Source organism: Dasypus novemcinctus, chromosome 5, assembly GCF_030445035.2.
Source record: "Dasypus novemcinctus isolate mDasNov1 chromosome 5, mDasNov1.1.hap2, whole genome shotgun sequence".
In the NCBI taxonomy this organism is placed as follows: Eukaryota; Metazoa; Chordata; class Mammalia; order Cingulata; family Dasypodidae; genus Dasypus; species Dasypus novemcinctus.
In genome coordinates, this window is record NC_080677.1 from 111,373,546 (window position 1) to 111,392,818 (window position 19,273).

The following is a 19,273-nucleotide window of genomic DNA, read 5'->3' on the forward strand; positions in this document are numbered from 1 at the left end:
CATCACTTCCAGTCCTGGCATTAGCCTGCCTGGCAAAGCTATTTTCCCTGTGTTCTCTCCAAGGCTACCACACGGTGTTAGGACCTTCAGCTCTGTGGACTTCATGGTGAACTTTGCTTTTTGTATTGTGGCAGGTAGCCAGACAGGACAAACATCCGCCTGTGGACCGCCACACTGATCCCTGCAGTGGATTTTGCTCCCAAGAGCATTGCCCCAAAAGACAGGTTTTTGAGCAACTTTTCTACAGAAAAGTGTCAGAGATAAGCAACCCTTCTGATCTCGTTTAATAAGCGCACGGCCTAAGCTTGCTGTTTTCTAACATAGGGCTGAGTACATGCTCATGAGTATATTTGTGTGTGCATATGCATTTGTGTGTGTGGGGGGGGGGTTAAGAAGCAAGAGGGATTTTCCTCAAGTCCTGGTGCTGTCTCATAAGACATATGATCTTGAGCTGGGCCTTGGGGTGCTCAGATACAAAATGGAGTTTTAGGCCAGAACATCTCTAGGGCCTTCTCAACACCAACCTTCTAAGGTATCTCTCCACAGACCTATGTTTGCACATGATTGTCTCTAGATATTGTACAGCATCTGGCCTGTCTTTTGCTGTCTTTACTTGGAAGCATTCCATGCCTCCCCACCCCCTCCAAGCTCATAAGCCTGTTCCTTAGACCAGGCTCCAAGTGGCATTGCCAAGGTTAAGCCACCTGCTCGGGTTCAGCAGATAGAGTCGAGTTCCCTCAGAAAATTGGCTCCCATTGGTCAATTTTCTGCTGCTTCCCTTGGCCCATAGTCCCTTTCCCATTTCCTTTGTAACAACAAGGGGCTCCTGGCATTCAGGACCTCCAAGAAAAGATAGCCTCTTTTAGTTGCAGTCCTAGGTACCTGGTCCAGTGCCTAGTTTCAGGTACCTAGAAAACGTGCAACTGGAAAATATCCTATTCCTAAAGGACAGGGCCCCAAAGGCAGACTTTGCCAATTCTCTCCTCCTCACTCTCCCCAGCCCTACCCCAAGTCCCAGTGCCCAGGGGAATAGCCTTGCCACCTGCTAGGCAGGGTGGGTGCCAGTGCCCTCTGAAGTCTGCTTGGGAAGTAGCTGTGCTTTGTGAAGGGAACTTGCATCTTTTAAATTCAAATCGAAATATATTTTCCTAATTTGAAATTACACCAAAGTTTGACTGGGAATCAAGAACCACTTCAGCACAAAAAATTCTACCTTTTCTCCGATTCCCTACAGTACCTCCTGTCACCCAGTGCTGTTCTCTGGCTGCTTCCTGTCCTGTGACATATCTCTTCCATTAAACTGTGCACACAGAAGATGCCTAACAGATACAGTCTGTTCCCTTTCAGCCTTTTTCTAAGAAAGTTCTGCTCTCCCTCTATGTTCACTGGACTCTTCTGCCCTCATCTTGCCATTTCCTAAAGATGCACATGTGGCTAAAAACATAACTCCCCTGAAGTCCCATAGCTATCCCCAATGGAGAATGCCTTCCTCACACTGTCCTCTAGGTATGATTTATTCTAAGCTCCCTGAAAGTGATTCACAGCTTGGTCAGTAGGAAGGGTGGGTGTGTGTCTTATACTCTAGCACACTATGATATAACTTTCAGCAATGCCACTTAATACAGCCTCACCTGTTCCTAGCATTCAGTCTCATAACCAGTGAGCCAACACAAAATAGAGAAAACGGCACAGATAGGAAGTCTATGGCCCCAGCTGTGACTCTTACAAGCTCAGTGTCAACGTCACAGGCTGCTTGAGTTAGTGATGATCAGAGTCCAGTGAAGTCCAAAGAAGAGATAAACAAAACAGTAAGGGAGGCCAACAAGGCTGGGGTCCTCATCCTCCACCCCACACAATGCCCCTGCAGGCCTTCCTCTGACTCACCGCGCTGCTGCAGGGAATATCCTTCACCTTGAGCCAGGCCAGGTCCAGTGTACCCTCGCCACGGTAGCAGGACTGCAGCCGCTCCTTAATGCGGTCGTTGATCTGCTTCAAGATGAAGATGCACAGAGCCGATTCATCCAGGGATTTCATTTTCCGCTTCTGGCCCTTGGAGAAGACAGTGAAAAGGAGATCATCATCTGGACGGACTCCAAGGGTTCGGGCAAGCATAGCCCCAGCTTTGGACAGGTAGGCGGCCTGCAGCAGGCGGTACTCAACCCCATTGCGCTCACAGCCAATGGGCACCTCCACGTAGGAATTGAAGGCTGAATCCTCTTTGCAAAGCCTCACTAGCTTGGATGTATAAACCTGTTCCTTTGTGGTGGAGCCTGGGGGCGACACCATCTCAGGCTGAAGGGTCAAAAAGTAGACGAAGTTGCCACTGCTGAAACCATAGACATAGTAGATATCAAAGTCAGGGATGACAGTGAAGGTGTCCGAAGGGATCTTAATCATCGAGGCCACAAACTCATCATGGAAGACATACGCAAACATGCCATCCGCTTCTGAGTTCTTGGTAAGCTTCCGGCTGGAAATGGTAGGAAAATATTCAGGCTTCCCATCTACTGCTGTAGCAATGAAGAGCTTGTCATCTAGATTATTGTAGGAGACTATCACTCCAAAGACGGAGCCACTCTCATTGACCCCGGACAGGTAGTGCTCTTTCTTATGGAAAGGCTCCCCCAACTTGAAGAGGTCCTCTAGCCTCAGGAGCTTGCAGATGCCTTGGTACAGGCTCCCACAGGCAATCAGCCTGTTCTCCTTGTAATCTATGAGGAGCATCTTATTGACATTGTTGGTGGGGGTCAGAGGCTCATTGCAGGTCTGGACAATGCGGGGTGGGTAGCACTTGGGGTTGTCCTCATCTGGACCTGTCTGATGGGTCACCAAGACCTTCAGGTCACTGGAGAGCTTGTAGATCCTGTTGACAGCCCCCAAGTAAATGTGCCCTGTCCTCTCATCCACCACCAGATGGTTGAAGCCCTCAGCTGACTCCCCGCGGAATGTGACAAAAGACCGCTTTGGAGATAGCGGGGGTGGTGGCCGGGGGAGCAGAGTGGAGGAGCCCATCCCGACCATCAGGAGGTGGGAGAGCAGGCAGGTCCAGTTCCAAGGCATGGTTTTCATTTCAGAGATGGGTCCTCCTGGCCACAGCTGCAGTTGGACACGGGAATCTTCTCAAAGAGCCAGGACTCAGGAGTGGTGCCTCCCCTACAACCAGAAAAAAAAAAAAAGACAATGATGCTGAATAACAACAGCAGTGTCTTAATTTCATCCCAGTCTGTCTGAACTCTCCAAACCTTCTCCACATACTGAGACAGATCAAATGAACTAGTGGAAGCAAGAATTCTACTTGGTTTGTGGGACACCCAGAGCTGGAGTGGGACAGCCAAAGCTGGGAGTAGCAGCAGCCCCAGGAGGACGCTTCAGTAAAAAGTAATAATAGTCATCACCATCATCATCATAAATAGCCACTGCCTACCAAGTGCCAGACTTGTGTCAGTGACTATCAAGCGTCTTCCGATAATTGTCTCATTTCATCTTAACAAAGCTTACAGTGCTGGGCATCTTCTGTCTGCCTCTCCAGGTTCACTCTCCCCTTGTCTGTGCTGGAAGCCTAGTAGAGGGAAGCCCCAGCAAGAACCTGAGGAAGAGGGAATGCGGAGTATGTTGAGAGGGAGTTGTGAGCACTGGCTGTGACCTTGTAAGTGGGGAGTATGTTGAGGGGGAGCTGTGAGCACTGGCTGTGACCTTGTCCAAAGGTCACAGCTCCTGCATGGTAGCCCTCTCCATGCAGTCTCTCTGTTCCCATGGGCTTTGAACCATCTCTTGTCCTCACCCATTGGGCCCTAGAGGTAGTAACTGATACCTCACAGCGACTATTCCCAAATATTGCACAGCCTCTCGTGGGCAGACTTCAGGGAAACACACTTTTGTAAAGAGTCCCTTTATTAAACTTTACTCATATTACCAAATTTGAGTGGGTTATCTATTTCCTGCTGGGTCCCTAATAGACCTCTGAAGTAAGTACTATCGTTATGCCCACTTGACAGCTAAGGAAATCGCGCACCAGGAAGTCATGAGACTTGGACAGCTGAAAGGGCTAGAGGCAGTTCAGACCCACGGAGTTGAAGCTCATGGTCAGTTCTCAGTCTTAATCATGAAACTATCTCAGTTTATCCCAGCCTTGCACAGATGGGGGCGTCAACCAGTTACTGTTATACACAAGAGTTGAAACGCAATCCCTTCTTGTGGGCTCCTCATTCAGGTGCTGCCTCTCTCACTGTGTACCTGTATCTACTGCCCGGGCAGCTCTTCCTTCCAGCCTCCTCTGCTGGAGAGTTCAGTGAGGCCAAATTAAAACCCCACATCCTTGATCCCCCCACCCTGTGGCAGCAGCCAGGCACTCTGGGTCTGCTGCCCGGTTTGGAACCCTAATGTCATTTTAACAAGGCAGATCTTGGCTGCCTCCCATAGTGGGGCCTCCTCTGAGAGGTTTTCATTAAAGGCAGAGAAAAAATGCCTTAAGAAGTGGTCAAGTAAATAAATAAATAAATAGCTCCCTGTGGAACAGAAGAGCCTTCCGTTCTAACGGTCTCATTCATTTTTATTCAAGATGCTTGCTGCATGTGCTTCCAAGGAGGACAACTTTGCATTTCTTTCAGTTCATTAGAAATCAGGGCAGGAATTGTCAATGTCTTATTTGGGGGTACCTGAGCTTGGTGGACTTTCTTTTACCCCAAATTCCTCAATAAAAGGATATGATGGGAAGAGATAGGCCACTAGGCAACAGAAAATGCCCCAGCAAGGAGAGAAGATGGGGCTAGATGGAAACCAAAAGAAGAAAGAAGAAAACAAAATAAAGACATTGAATTGCCAGCCAAAATCCCAACAAAAAGAGCAGGTCTTCTCAAGTAAACATCAGAAGAGGAAGATCCCGGCAGATGGAACACCCACAGTCAACAGCAGCCCAGTTTGTCAGCAGATGCAAATCAAGGGTCTTTTTTTATTCACCCATTTGGCAAATCTTTGCTCACAGCACATTCAAAATGTGTAAGACACAGGGATACAAGGATGGGATATAAGGTTGGGTCAGGCTCTCCAATTACTTATAGTCTAGTCAGGTAGCTATAGCCAGAACCTAAATTATTGCAAAAGGTGAAAATTTATGTGACATATGGTAGAGTGTTTTGGGGGTTTATGTGAGGAAAGATGACTTCTAAATTGGGGAGAGGAAGCAAGGAGCAAGCTGTGGGAGTCATTAGGGTGGGCCAATCCATGAACTTGGAGAAGACATGAAGAGCTGGGCAAGAAGGACCTCCTTGGGAAGGGGTCAACACAAGCAACACCATGGACATATTGAACCAGTGTCGATGCTAGGAAGAGTGTGTCTGGAGAGCACAGTTCATCACAGAGTTGGTAGAAGAAAAGGCTGAAAAGAGAGTGCCCCAAGTATTGTCAGAATGTCAGTAGGAGATTGAGGTAAAGATGCATAGTGTTGAGAGAAAAAAATTCAAAGAATGAAAAGCATTGGCCCCCAGAGAGGAGCCTCCACGTGCCTGTCAATTTAGCTTTTGCCCAAGGAGAGTCTGGAGATGAGGAGCTAAAAACTGTGTGATGTGACAGCAGGGAGATCCTGTCCTGCTCACCAGTGAGCCCACAGCACCAAGCAGTGCTTGATCTGTAGTGGAAGCTCAACAACAATTTCTTGATTGGCAGTTAAGAAGGGCTGGAAGGAAGAACATCAGTATTTGTGGAGCACTTCCTGGACCCCAGGTCTCCTGTAGGTACTTTCACCTGTGTGGAATAATAACCCTCTCAACTGCTCTCTGGGGTCAGTGTTGCTTTTCCCATTTTTCAGGTAAGGAAACTTTAGCTCCACAAGGACATGTGGCTGATTAGTGGCCGAGCTGGGATTGGAACCCAGGTTAGTATCATTGCAAAACCTGGACTCTTTCTGGAAATCCACAATTCTAGAGCCCAGAATGCAGAGTACTTGAAAGCCCTCTTAAATTCATATATGTCCCTAAACATGGAACTCTCATGACACCACCCAGCAACACCTCCCAACCAGCTCTGGAGGAGGAAACCAAAGCCCCTGTGACCATGGGGTACAACCTGGTAGCTAATACCTACCAGGCAGGTATTATTCTTTACCTCTCAAATTGTTAATAACTATAAAGCATCTGGCACAGGACCTCTACCTGGCACAAAATATGTGCTTATCAAATGATAATTATTAGTAGTACTGACAGGATTGAAACAATTTGGAAAGGATTATGATTATGATAACTGGATGGTAACTGGTGATACCATCTCAATTAGAATGATGAGATATTAGGATGGTTCATCTTGAACTGCCTGTACAAATCCAAATATTAGGCAAGAATCTAGGCTTTTTATATGAAAGAAGTTATCCATTTCAATAATACCCAACCCCTGATTTTAGAGACAAGGAAGTTAAGGTCCAGAGAGGTCAAATGGTGAGATAAAGATAGGAGTTGGATTAAACTCAGATCTCTGGACTCCCAGCCCAGTGCTCTTCCCACTACCCATGGCCTTGCCTCTGACTTTATCAAGCCCATTTCAGCATCTGCTCACTGCCCTTTGCCTGGTGGAGACTGCTCTTTGAGCACCATATGCTCTACTGGCTATCACAGCTCTTCAAACTTCTCTGCCAACAATGAAATTCCAGCAGGGCTGGTAATCCTCATTCCAGACTGTTAGGTGCATTCAGGGCTCTGCTACCAACCCTCCAGAGGGGAACTTTCGGCATTCCCTGTATGGGAACCTGCCAAGCACTTCAGAGGGTGCGCCTGCCACACCACCACCTTACTGTACACACTCACAGAGCCACAGGCCAATCAACGTTTCTCCAGCTTGGAAGAAGCGAGACAAGGAAGCCTGTAATTATGAATTTTCTGAGCAGAAAGGTGCCATGGCTCATTCTCCATCTTCTATTAGGCACTGAAATGAGACACAGTTATGCATCTCAAACACTTATCACCCTCATCTGGGGATGGTGAAATTACTGCGCCTGAAAGGGAGGGGGACCCGTGGAAACAATAACGTGTGATAGGGATAACCAGCTTCTCATTTTACACAACACGAAAGGGACTGATTAGAAAACAAATAACAGAAACAGAGGAGAATAAGGAAACAAAAAAGGACACGGGCTCCAGCCTGCCTCACCAGAGGGACACAGACATCACCGCAGAACGGCCAGCAGCAGCCTCCCTCTCGGGGTAGGCAGAGCTGTCTGTCCCCTGCCCCTGGTCTGCCTAAGGCTGCCCCATTATGTTCTGGCAAAACTGGAGCTTTTAAGGGTCGTGTTACCTTTCCAGTACCTCAGTCCCTATGTGTGGTAACCCGGGCCTAGGAAACCCCACCCCGATCCCAGCGCCTACCCACCATTTCTCTCTCAGGTCATTACTTAGCTGGCTTTAAAATAAAGTCCTGTAGGTAGCATTCAGCAGTGCCGTGATTTTTAAAGGCAAGTGATGTGACAGAGTCACCCAAAGTCAGTCAAAGGACTCACTGTATGGGGTAGAGCAAGAAAGGGGCTGGAAGGCAGGAGAACTAAAAGACTCTGAATCAAATCCAACCGCGCCGCAGTCTTTCCCTCTTTGAAATCAGAGTTTAATGCTGAGTGGTCTCAGGGGAGATGGGACTCATTTTTAGAAGTTGATCATCATTTTGATTAAAGAAATTGGGGCTGTCTTTGTTTTATGTGGCAAGTTTTGAAGAGCTCAAACTAATTTTCACAAAATAGCACAATCCTCTCAAATTCCTAAGTGGTAGAGAAGAAAGTTATTACAGAGTAGTTTTAAAGAGCAATTATCTTACAAAATTACTTGAGAGTTTACAGAGCATTTTTAGATACATGATCTCATTCCAATTTTATTGTTCATGACAACCCTGATAAGTAGGAAAGGTATTTATAAATGTATCTGCTTTACATTTAAGTAAACTGAGGCATGAGCAGGTACAGAGCTTGACTGAGCTCACACAGTCCATCATGTTGGAGCTCAGAAAGCTCTTCAGTTGCTCATAACATGTTATCCTTCCCTAGGGACAGCGTCCTAATCCTTGAGCCCTTTGATATGGGATAACAGAAACATTTCAGAACATGTATTCTAGCACGGTGTTTCAAAATACAAGCCACAGCCCATCATGAGTCTAGAAACCAGTTGAGTAGGTTATAATGAACATTTTTTGATGAAATGAAGTAGAAGAGAAAATATGATAATAATCACATATAGGAAGGAAAAGCACTGCTTCGTGGGAACAATGTTTCTGTTGTATATACGTTTGTATTCAGAGTGATGTAAATTTACTTCTTACACTTGACCATGGTCACCAAAGTTTGAAAGACACTCAGAGAGAGTGGACATCTATGGTTTTTGCTACCATTCATCTATCTTCTGGGGATCCTCCCCTTTTTCCTCTCTCAGCCAGAAGTTTCTGGTGGAAATGACCCCTTGGCTCAAGAATATACATAAGACCTTCACCTAAACCAATCAGCAGAAGCCCCAACACAGGTGCTAGTTCAGGTGTGGGTCAGAGCCTTTGAGAAGCAGTAAGACTCTGAATGGGAATACTGAGGCCAAAGCACTATCTGTTTTCCACTGGATGTAACCCTGGAAAGTACAAGACTAAGACCTGCTCACAGCCATCTTGTAGGCACTGGAGTGGGGATAAAGGGGTCAAAGTCTTGAGGGGAGCAGAGCTGAGCTAAAGGATGGAGAATACTGGGTCATCATGTAAATCTCTAGATTAAGTGCCCTGAAGTCAGCTCTATGCCTATACTTTCTAGTTCTATGAGCCAAAAAAAAAATCCCCTTTTGCTTCAGCCGGTTTGGATTCAGTTTTTTGGCAGTTGGTAATGAGAGAATCCTAACGCAAAAATCCAACCTTCCAGCCAAAAGAGTAGAGTGCCTCTCATCCCATCCTCTCTCTCAGATTATTCTTTCACAGAAGGATGTGAGCACACCAAAGAAATCTATCATGGCCCACTGCCCACAGAGATAAACTATCATTTTCCAAATAGAAGGAATTGTCCCAGGTTACATTTGTGTGTGTGCATTCATGTAAGTACTGACTTTCATAATCAAATGCAATGCTCTTCCTGTCTGCCATGGGCATTTGTCTTGAGGGCTGTGCCGGCAAGTCTCTTGAGCAGTTCCCCACCTCTCCATGTCTCTGTGCCTTCTCTTTGGCACCCATGGCTTATGTTAACTTGGGTACCTACCCCCCTACTCCCTGCACCTAGCTGACTCCTTCACAAGAAGTTTTCTCTGACCTCATACCACTGTAAGATGCCCCTACCACATGTTAGTACAGGAACCAGTGCCCACCAGAGCCTCCCATTTTGCAAACTCAGTAGTGTTTGTCTGTTGATGCTGCCTTCCCCTCTAAAACTGTGAATGCCTTAAAGACAGAGAGGAAGTATTTTTCTCTCCAGTCCGAAGCCCAGAGCCTGATACACAATAGGCATGTAATAAAGGTTTGGCAAATACATGAGCGAATGGATGAATGAAAGAATGATTACTGCACAGCAGAGCATGAGATGGCAGCTGGGATCACTTACGGCCGAAATGCAAAGTAAATCTTGGTGCTGGACCAACCAGCTCAAACTGGGACCAAACTCAAAAAGCTGATTTCACTAATACCCTGCCTAATTCAGGACTTACACATACATAAAGTATTCCAGTTTAAGAATGATTTAAAATGCATCAGAGAAATGTCATCTTTCATATATGATTTACACTGAGACTGATCTGTCTACCAGCTGTAATAGCACCACAATTCACCTTGTATCCTCAAACTAGACTTTGAGAATCACTCAACAAGGGAAATCAGTGCAGACCCTGTGCAGGAGAAGGGGATCACCTGAAAGCAAAATTACAATCAGGAAAATCAAGGTGGTGCAGGAAGTGCAAGTTGCTAGAAGTCAGCATGCATTCATTCATTCAGCTGGTGAGTGTTTACGGAGCACATAGTACTTGAGGAGCTCTGAGCTGGGTGCTGGGGGTGCAGGGACTCCCAAGCAGAAAACTTCCCTACCATCCAGTAGCTGATGGTCCCCTAGAAGAGCGTCTATCAATTCTCCTGTCCAGTCATCTCCAGACATTGGAAAGGTCTGCAGAACTTCCCCTAGGAACTTCATCTCCCATGGCCACCCCTGCATGTTGTACTATAGGTACTTTCATCTCTATTTTTCTGGGGATACAAGGGGACATCCACCAAAACTCCATGCTCCGCCAACCATGGTATGGAGTTGTGAGTAACTGGTGGCCACAGCTTGGACCTACATTTCCCAACCTCTGTACCTCCCCATGGGTTCCAGTTGTGGCTGTGTGAATAGTGAGACTGTCATGGTGACACTTCCATACCAAAGCAATTTAGAAATAGGTGTGTCTTCTTTACAGTTCTGCCCCCATCCAGCTGGATAAAGAAGATTCTGAGGCCCTACAGGGCTAGCAGAGCCTTAAGATGGAAGCATCCACCCACCAAGCATGGACATCCACATCAGACTGTTAGAAAAAATAGGCCATTCTTGTATTGAGGTTCTAAACCAGTGGTTTACAGCAGCATCACCCCAACAAATACAGGCAGAAGCCCAGCTAACTCACTGCATAACCAAGCCAGAACTGATGCTGGGCACCTCAAAGGCTCTGATCTTTCCAGTACATCAGGCTGCTGACCCTTAAGAAGTTCTCTTTAGGTATCTTGTTCTTAAAGACTGCCAGTCACCAAGCCCAGGAGACAAATATACTGACATTTACCAGGGTAGAATATACTCCATTTTCCTCACTGGCCCTTTCCAAGTTTGGGGCACATGTAGGCAGTGTTTGAGTGCAGCCAGAGCAGTGAGGGGATTCGGTCTCCTTTCCATGTCTTCCATGAAACACAAAACATGTATTAATCCAAATTAGCAAAATGCACCAACATATCTTTTCTATTTCTACTGCAATTCATAGTCTACACATTCAGAATAACATCCTCAGTAAATAACTGGTGTTTTTTTCATTCCTGTCTGCATTTCTCACTTTGAGCTCTTGGTTTCTAGGAGTAGACACCATGAATTACTATTTTATTTCTTTTGTTCTGGAGCACTATGTTTACATGTAACAAGTATGGTCTGGTAGTGCATCTGGTTAGAGCCTGGTGCCCATAATGGACATCCAGCCCCCCAAGTTCTTGTCCAGTTCACTGCAGGCACATCCTGGCCTTGTGAGCGTATGGCATTCAGAAAAGGGAGAGAGCCAGAGAGGGTGGATGTCTCTGCACAACCCATCACTACCACTGGGAGTAAAAATCAAGTCAAAGCAACTGTCCTCTCCCAGAGGAGATCACAGCGCTTACTTTGGAGTCTCACCCACTGGTGGGGAGCTGTAGAGTCAAAACATCAAGAGCCCAGCATGGAGACCAGATGCACCGGTGGAACTGGTCCAAGTCCTGAGCCCAGGGCCAATCCCTGTAGTTTTCTTTTCCCTTGCTCCCATGTCTATTCTTTTGAGTAATGAGAAATGTAAAATTGGCAGTGAGGGGAAGGACTGGAGAAGGGCATAAAGGATGGGGAAGAGGGAGCATTAGAGTGCCAGGCGCAGCTTCGAGTTTTGCTACCTCCAGACAACCAGACCAGTCCCTGGGAAATTCAGCACCAAGCTCAGCTCTGAGGGGCTCTCTTAATCCTTATTTTCCAGCTTACCCAAGAGGGCTGGGAACATTGATGGCCATGGACAGAGCCTTTGGAGCCAGCCTAGGAGAAGCCTCTGCAGGAGGGTGAGTCTCTAGACTACTCCCATTCAGAGACTGGGTCCTAGCTGGACCTCTGAGGCCCCTCTCCGTGTTTGGCACCCCCTGCCTTCCTCCCCCTCCTCCAGGCTTCCCTGTCCTTGGTCCAGAGGGAGCTCCCCCAGGGCAGAGAACTACCTTTCCCTGGCCAAGTCTGCTGTTCCCAGCAGAGCAGACTAGGAGCTGCAGCCCAAGCCTAGGCCGCCCAAAAGGAAACTCTTTATTATGACACCAGTGCAGCCCTTTATATTCCAGACGATGTGCCTCCAAGTGGGGGAGTTGCTAAGCAATGACTCGCTTTACTCCAAGCCTGGCTGTGAGGCTTTGAAAACACTACACTCTCAATAGAAGCCTGGATTGAGGAGGACAGAATCACAAACTTCTTTCCAGCTTCTCATGTAAAGAAACAGGCTGGCCAGGAATTTGGGGTCAGATGATCCAGCTGGACTTTGTGTTCTGCAAAGTGGGGCAGCCTGGCACCGAGGCGGCCACTCTCCCCTCCCCCAGACCCTTTGTCCAGCCCATGAAGAATGGTCTGTCCAGGGTCTGCCTATGGGGTACTGGCTTCCAGTCTTCAGAGGGTCCCCCTTTGGCCTCCAGAAGTGCAAAAAGAGGAGGACATCATGGGAAGGTGCTCAGGCACCAAAGCTATGGTAAAGGGAGTATTTGCTCTCAGTTTTGTTGCCCCAAGACCTGGGCAGACTTTCAGGTCATGGAGAAGGAGCTTGCAGGCCACCATGAACTGGGCAAAGTCACCTCTCCAGGCAACCCTGTGTCGTGCATGTGGCCTGGAGCAAAACGGATTAGGCGCTTGCTCAGGTGACTGATTTTCATCTGGAAAGGAGGCTTGCTATAGCTCTCCAAGCCACCTTTCCCTCCATGCCCCTTACCATCTGAATCTTTTCTGATCAAGCTCCCAGCCTGGGACCAGTAAGCAAAGTAGCATCAAATGGTCTTCACCCAAACCAGCTTTTCTCTCTCAAGACACTCCTCACCTTTCCAAGTCAGGGAAAGAGGAGGGGTGTTCTTAGCTCCCAGCTGCTCCAGGATGGTCATAAAAGCCTCCACCCGCTGAATCCTCATGATCAAGGATACAACAAGCATCAGGAATGGTCATCATAACTGGCTGCCATCCTGCCAAATGACTATCCTTCTTTCTTGATGCCTTGGTTTCCCCTTCTGTAAAAATGGTGTTTTGGGAACCAGAGTGATGAGGAAAGAGAGATCACCAAGTTTCTTCTAGAGCTAACTCAGAAGAAATAAGAGGAATGCATTTGCATCTTCACTGAACACAGATCCTCACTGAGGGGATTTCACAAATCGTGTTTGCAAAGTTTCTCGGCAGAGCCATGCTATGGTGATGATTGCAATATCACCCAGGATGATATTTTCTAGAAAGCAAAAAATTGGTGTTGAAGTGTCTGTCTTGAGACTCTTTGCATCTTTGCTTAAAATGGTGTTTGAGTTGCCTAAATCTAAATTGTGGGGAGACTCAGGAGAGCCTCACCCACCTCTAGAGAACTCAGGGTCCCCATCTGTTAAGTGGGCTTAAATATTCCTCCCTAAACTCTATTTCCTCTCTCACAATGAAAAGGACTGCTGGAATAGGATGCACTCTATCAATCCAGGTATTGGCCTATTTCATGGAGCCAGATACTGAATAGTGAGTTAACCCTTTGGGGAGGTGTCATCTCTTTTCTGGGCGTGTGGAGTAGCTCCTCAGTAGGTTACCTAAAGAACCAGCAGGAGGCCTCCAAGCATTGAAGTTTGATTCCACCTTCCCATAGGCTTGATTTACAGCAACATGATCTGACCCATTTGATTTCCTACCATTATCAAATGTGTTAGTTTTCTGGCTGCTAAAGCAAATACTATTTAACGGGATGGTTTAAACAACAGGAATTTATTGACTTATGGTTTTGAGGCTAGGAAAAGTCCAAAATTGTGTCAGCAAAGTGATGCTTTCTCCCTGAAGACTTTGGCATTCTGAGTCACCTGCCTTTGATCCTTGGGGTTCCTTGGCTTTTCCATTACATGGTAATGCACATGGTAGTGTCTTCTCCTTTCTCTTTTAGGTTCCATTGACTTCTGGCTTCTGACTGCTCCCCTTGGCTTCTCTCTGTGTGTCCAATTTCCTTTGCTTATAAGGACCTCGGCCATATTGGATGAAGGTCCACCCTTATTCATTTTGGGCACGCTTTAACTAGTAACATCTTCAAAGGTCCTATTTATAAATAGGTTCACACCCACTGGACCATTCAACCCCCAATAGCGAGTAAGGAAAAGAAATGGAAATTCTCTTCCTTGAACTGGTGTGAAATTTCTACCTAGATTTTTCTGAGAAAAAAATATCAGTTATGTTGGGCATGAGGCTAAAGCAAGGTACTCGGAGAATCAAGCTTAGAGTCTTTGCTGGTTGCCAACCCCAATCCTTGAGCCTCAACTATTCTCCCAGTGACCACTCTGCTCCTGCAATGCCTCTGTCCCCAGTCCCTATTGCTGCAGCCCCCTTCCCACAGCCTAGCCACCGGCCTTCCAACATCAATGGAGTCTTCACTCTTGGAAACCTAGAAATCCCACCAAACAATGGCTAGGTGAGGGAAGAGGCTGTTTGGGGTACATTCAGGTCAAGCGGCAGTACTTCTGCCATCATCTAATATCAAGTGAGAGTTCTCTGTCCAGCCCCCTCCTTGTCCTTTTACCCCTCCCTTTCTCTTTCAATTTCAGGAAAAATCAGGAAGTGAACAGTTGTCTCCCTTGCTGGTCTATATTCATGTAATTAGTGCTATTTAATTCCACGATGAGCCAAAGCTCATAAAATACAAAACATATTTCAGCTGTGTACCGCAAATCTTGGCAGAAATCTCCACTGCAGCCGGAAGCCGAACAGAGCTAAATTTGCTCCTTAAAAAAAAAATGTTCAGAATGACTGAAATGAAGATTCAGGGGTAGACACTACTACCTGGAATTATGCAAGGAAGAAGTAGAATGGGGGATTTTGTATCTTGAAGTTTGGAAATAATGTTCATCACCATGATGACCCTGAATTCTAAAAAATGTTTTGTATTTTTCAAGTAGCCCTAGTATAACATCATCCTCCTTAGGAGATTGTTCTGGGCCCACTCTCTCTTTACTCTCAACTTCAGACATGTGCTTTATGGCTTTGAGTCCCCAGCAGTGGGGATCAGTGTCATACATGGAGACCGCCTGCCCTTCCCACAAGCTGGGCTCACACCTGTGAGGTAAGTGGCCAAGGGGCAGTATGCAGTTTCTGGCAATGAATCACAATGAACTAACACATTCCCATCTCCCAGCTCTTCTTCCCCTACCCATCCTACTTATGCATTTATGCAGCAGCATATAAGGGAGGGAGCAGGAAAACTTAACCTCATCTCACCCCCCCTTCACAAGGGAGGCACAGAATAGTGAAACCCTAAGATGCTCTTCTCCAAGGGACCCTCACTGTGCAGCAGATGAAGTGTGGTTCCTCCTCAAGGGGACTTCATCAAGGTGACCCTGGCCACAGAAACCAACAGCCTCTTGTCAGTGATCCTGACCCAACTGTGTCCCTCCCATAGCACCTCTATGAACTGCCTGTGCCCTTCCCCTTTTCCAGATGACAAGAGGAACATGAGGGACAGCACATCGCTGGTGCTCCAAGGGCATGACAAGGCAGAGGAGAGAGTTGTGTCGGAGGCTGCTGACACCCCCTTTCTGGGCCTTCTCAGAAGCTGTGCCAGTGGAGGCAGAAGAGGCCAAGAGATAAGCCCAGGGCAGGAGGACTTTAAGTAAACACAACAGCTCTTAGGATTTTGCTGTGCATGTTGCTCAGCAGACAGAAACAGAGAACAGCACACCAGCCAGGACTTCCTCCTCTTACACAGCCCCAAATTCCACCATCATCAAGACTACTGTCTTGGCTGTGTGACACTTTACCTTCTACAAATTACTTCATATGCAATAAACCATTCGTTACTCCAAAAATACATAACCATCCCCACATACTCCATGGTCGTTATTGTCAGCTCGAATACTGAGATTCAGGGAATTTAATTAACTTGTCCAAATTCTTGTCCTTCATGTGTCTTCTGACTAATCCAATACTTCCTCTAAACCATAAAGCCATCCACCAGAGTATTACTTGAGATTGTGGATCAAGAGTAGGAAAGATGAGTACTGAAAGCCCCATGACAAGTGCACATGTGTTACATGGGAGGAGAGGAAGGCCTTCTAGCCTATTAACTTATAAAACCAAACTCATCTGAACTGGTATCACCTTGATAGGTCATGATATCTTGCCCATGATGGAGAGGTCCTTTTCCTTCTGTCCTAGGAATCTGACACAGTTGGACAAATTCTGGATGACCAAAGGGTAGTATGAGAAGGCCAAGAGGCAAGTAGGGAAGATGATCCAACAACATTTGTTCAACAACACTTCCTCAGCTCTGACTTAGTTAACTAGGGTTATCATAACAAAGTACCACAAACTTGGTGACCTAGAAGAACAGAAATTGAGTTGCCTCAGAGTATCTTTGAGAAGTTCTGCAGTACCACAAGCACAGTCTACAAAGCCTCTCATTAATGCAGTAGGGTGACAAGCAGTGGGACTATAGGCCATAGACTAGTACTTTCAGACCAGTGGTTTTCAACTGAGGGTGATTCTTCCCCCAAGGAATGACGGCATACTAGGGACATTCCTAGTGACCTAATAAAAAACAAATTATTTGAGAAAATGTAAATAAAATCAGTAGAAAATTAAAAAATAAGTAACAGAAATTTATACTGTTATGGTTCTGAAGGCTAGAAGTCTGAAATTAAGGTATCAGCTGGGCCAGTATCTCTTGGGCAACTCTAGAAAAGGATCCTTTCCTGCCTCTTCCTAGTTTCTGGTGGTGGCCAGCAATCCCCAGCAATCCTTGGCATTCCACAGCTTGTTGCTGCATCACTCCAGTCTGTGCCTCCATTGTCACATGGCATTCCACCCTGAGTGTGTCTAACTGGTCTCTTCACTTCTTATAAGGACTCCAGTCACCTTGGATTAGGGCTCACCCTGATGAGTATGACCTCATCTTAACTTAGTTACATCTACAATGACCCAATTTCCAAATAAGGCCATATCCACAGGTATGGGGGCTTAGGGCCCCATTATCTTTTGGGGGGACACAATTCAACCCATAACAAGCTCCTACTAATACCAGACGCTATGCTATGTTTTAGGGGTGCAGCAATGAATAAGACAATGGGGTCTTTGATCTTATGGGGCTTATTTTTTAGTAGGAAGAAGATAAACAATAAACAAGAAAAATAGCTATTTTTAATTACTGTTAAGAAATACAAAGAAAAAAAACATAGAAATTTGATGAAGAGTAACTGGAGGAGGCAGGGTATTTTCCAGCTGGAGCGACCAGTGCAGGGCACTCTGGGGTGGTGCTTGCTAAAGGCCAAGGAGGAGCCAGCCTTGCAAATATTTAGGAAAAGTGCATTCTAGGTGCAAAGATCCTGAGGAGAGAGCAAACTTGGCAAAGAAAAGACAGAAGGCTGGAAGCCATCTAGTAAGTAAGAAGTGTGAGTGATGAGGTCAGAGAGGAGAGGCAGGGGTCAGATGATGGAGGGCATTTAAGACCATAAAGAGGAATTTGAAATTTATCCCAAGTGGTTTGGGAAGCCATGAAAGTTTTTAAGCAGAGAAGTGGCATGATCCAGTTTATCCTTTATAAGTTCAGCCTGGCAGATGAGTGCAGGATGCTTGGGGGTGGAACAGGAGACCTGCACAAGTTGAGGGAGGGATGATGGTGGCCTGGCTTAGATGACGGTGGTGAAAACGGAGAGAAGTGGGTAGTTCTGCAGGGCTTGCTGATGAATACAGACATAAGCAGGGAAGAAGAGAGGGGAATTAATAATTCCTTCTAGATTTTTGGCTTGATCACCTCAGTGGATTGTGGTACCATTTATAACACGGGAAAAGAGTGGGGAGGACAAGGATGAGGAACAAAGAAATCAAGAGTTCTGTTTTAGACATGTCAAGGTGAGGTTGTTTGCAGAGCTGGCACTGCTCAGGTTGATGCTAAAGGGAATCATCGAGGGAAATGACTTACAGAGAACCAGCATGTGAGTTCTGCATAAGTCATCTCATTTAAATCTTTTCAAGAGGATACAAACGTCATCCTTTGTTTCTAGATGAGAAAGCCTCTGTAGGCTTGAGGGCCCTCTAACAATCCCTAGGCCAATGCGTAGTGTGCCAAGGGGCCTTGGATAGAAGAAGGTGACTGCCAACTAAGATGTTTTACTTGGGGATCTAGAATTTTACACTTATACCTATTGAAGAAGAACTACCACAACAAAATGTTCATTCACGAACAGGATATTACAAATGCTTCTATAGAATAGGCTAACTTGTAAACTTCATAAATTTCTAACCAAAATTAGAGGGGGAGTGAAAAGAGCACACGTCGGCTGCATAGTTCTTAGCAAGGAGCCCTTTCTTCATTCAAGTTGTAAAAAGAACCTTGCTATGAAAACCAAGGAAGATCTAAAGGCCAGCATCTGAAAGAAATTAGACTGAAACCAAAAGAACTCAGGCAAAGGGCAAGGCACATTTTGGTAAAGAAAAACAGATCCCCCAAAATTGTTCTGGATTTTAAATAACTCCTCAAGTTGCTATTTAAGGGAGATGAGTAAGAATGAGAAGACCTAGAAAAAATGTGGACAAATGCCTGTCAAAGCATACTGAATAAAAGCATGTCCCCTTCACCTCATGCATGTCCCAAACAATTATAACACTGTGTTGAAAAGAACATCCATCCAAACAAATGCTCTGCCCAAAATGGGTCCCTGTTAAACAAGTTTGAGAAAGACTGAATGCTGGATTATCCTAGAGCCATAAGGCACATGAGCTGATTAAAAGATCATTTGAATCTAAGCCCCCTCTTGACATAGATGTAGAATGGACACAACCAATCCAAGGTCCACAGAATGGTGGAATAGAATATGGACTAGAGTGGACTTACTGATATTCTATTCATGAACTATTGGGATTAGTAATCGAAGAAAATGTGGCATTTGTGTGGAGAAAGTTGTCATGGTGGCTGCTGGGTGTGAGGAAAGGGAGGAAGAGATGAGATGTGGAGGTGTTTTCAGGACTTGGAGTTGTCCTGGGTGGTGCTGCAGAGACAATTACCAGACACTGTAGGTCCTCCCACTGGATGGAACATGGGAGAGTGTGGGCTATGATGTGGACCATTGACCATGAGGTGCAGCGATGCTCAGAGATGTATTCACCAAATGCAATGAATGTCTCATGATGATGGAGGAGAATGTTGCTATGGGGGGAGTAGTGGGGTGAGGAGGGTGGGGGGTATATGGGGGCCTCATATTTTTTTAACGTAATATTAAAAAAATGAATAAAGACCAAAAAAAAGATCATTTGATAAAGAAATCTCTTGACAGTTTGTTAACCAGGGTTTCTCAAACTTGTTTGACCAAGTGACCCTTTCACTGAATAACACCTATTAATAGCTCAGGGAAAATCATT

General features: G+C 46.0%; 1 protein-coding gene across 2 annotated transcripts in view; it reads right to left on the reverse strand.

Moving 5' to 3' along the window:
- The window catches only part of PLXNA4 (plexin A4), a 465,144-nt gene that overhangs the window by 376,631 nt on the left and 69,240 nt on the right, over nucleotides 1–19,273 (reverse strand). The window contains exon 2 of one of the 2 annotated variants that reach the window (XM_071215277.1): nucleotides 1,885–2,049. In XM_071215277.1, the coding sequence (XP_071071378.1) occupies nucleotides 1,885–2,049 (165 nt within the window). Of the gene's footprint in view, nucleotides 1–1,884; nucleotides 3,154–19,273 lie in introns of both variants that reach the window. The other variant, XM_058297369.2, reaches the window with a different exon arrangement.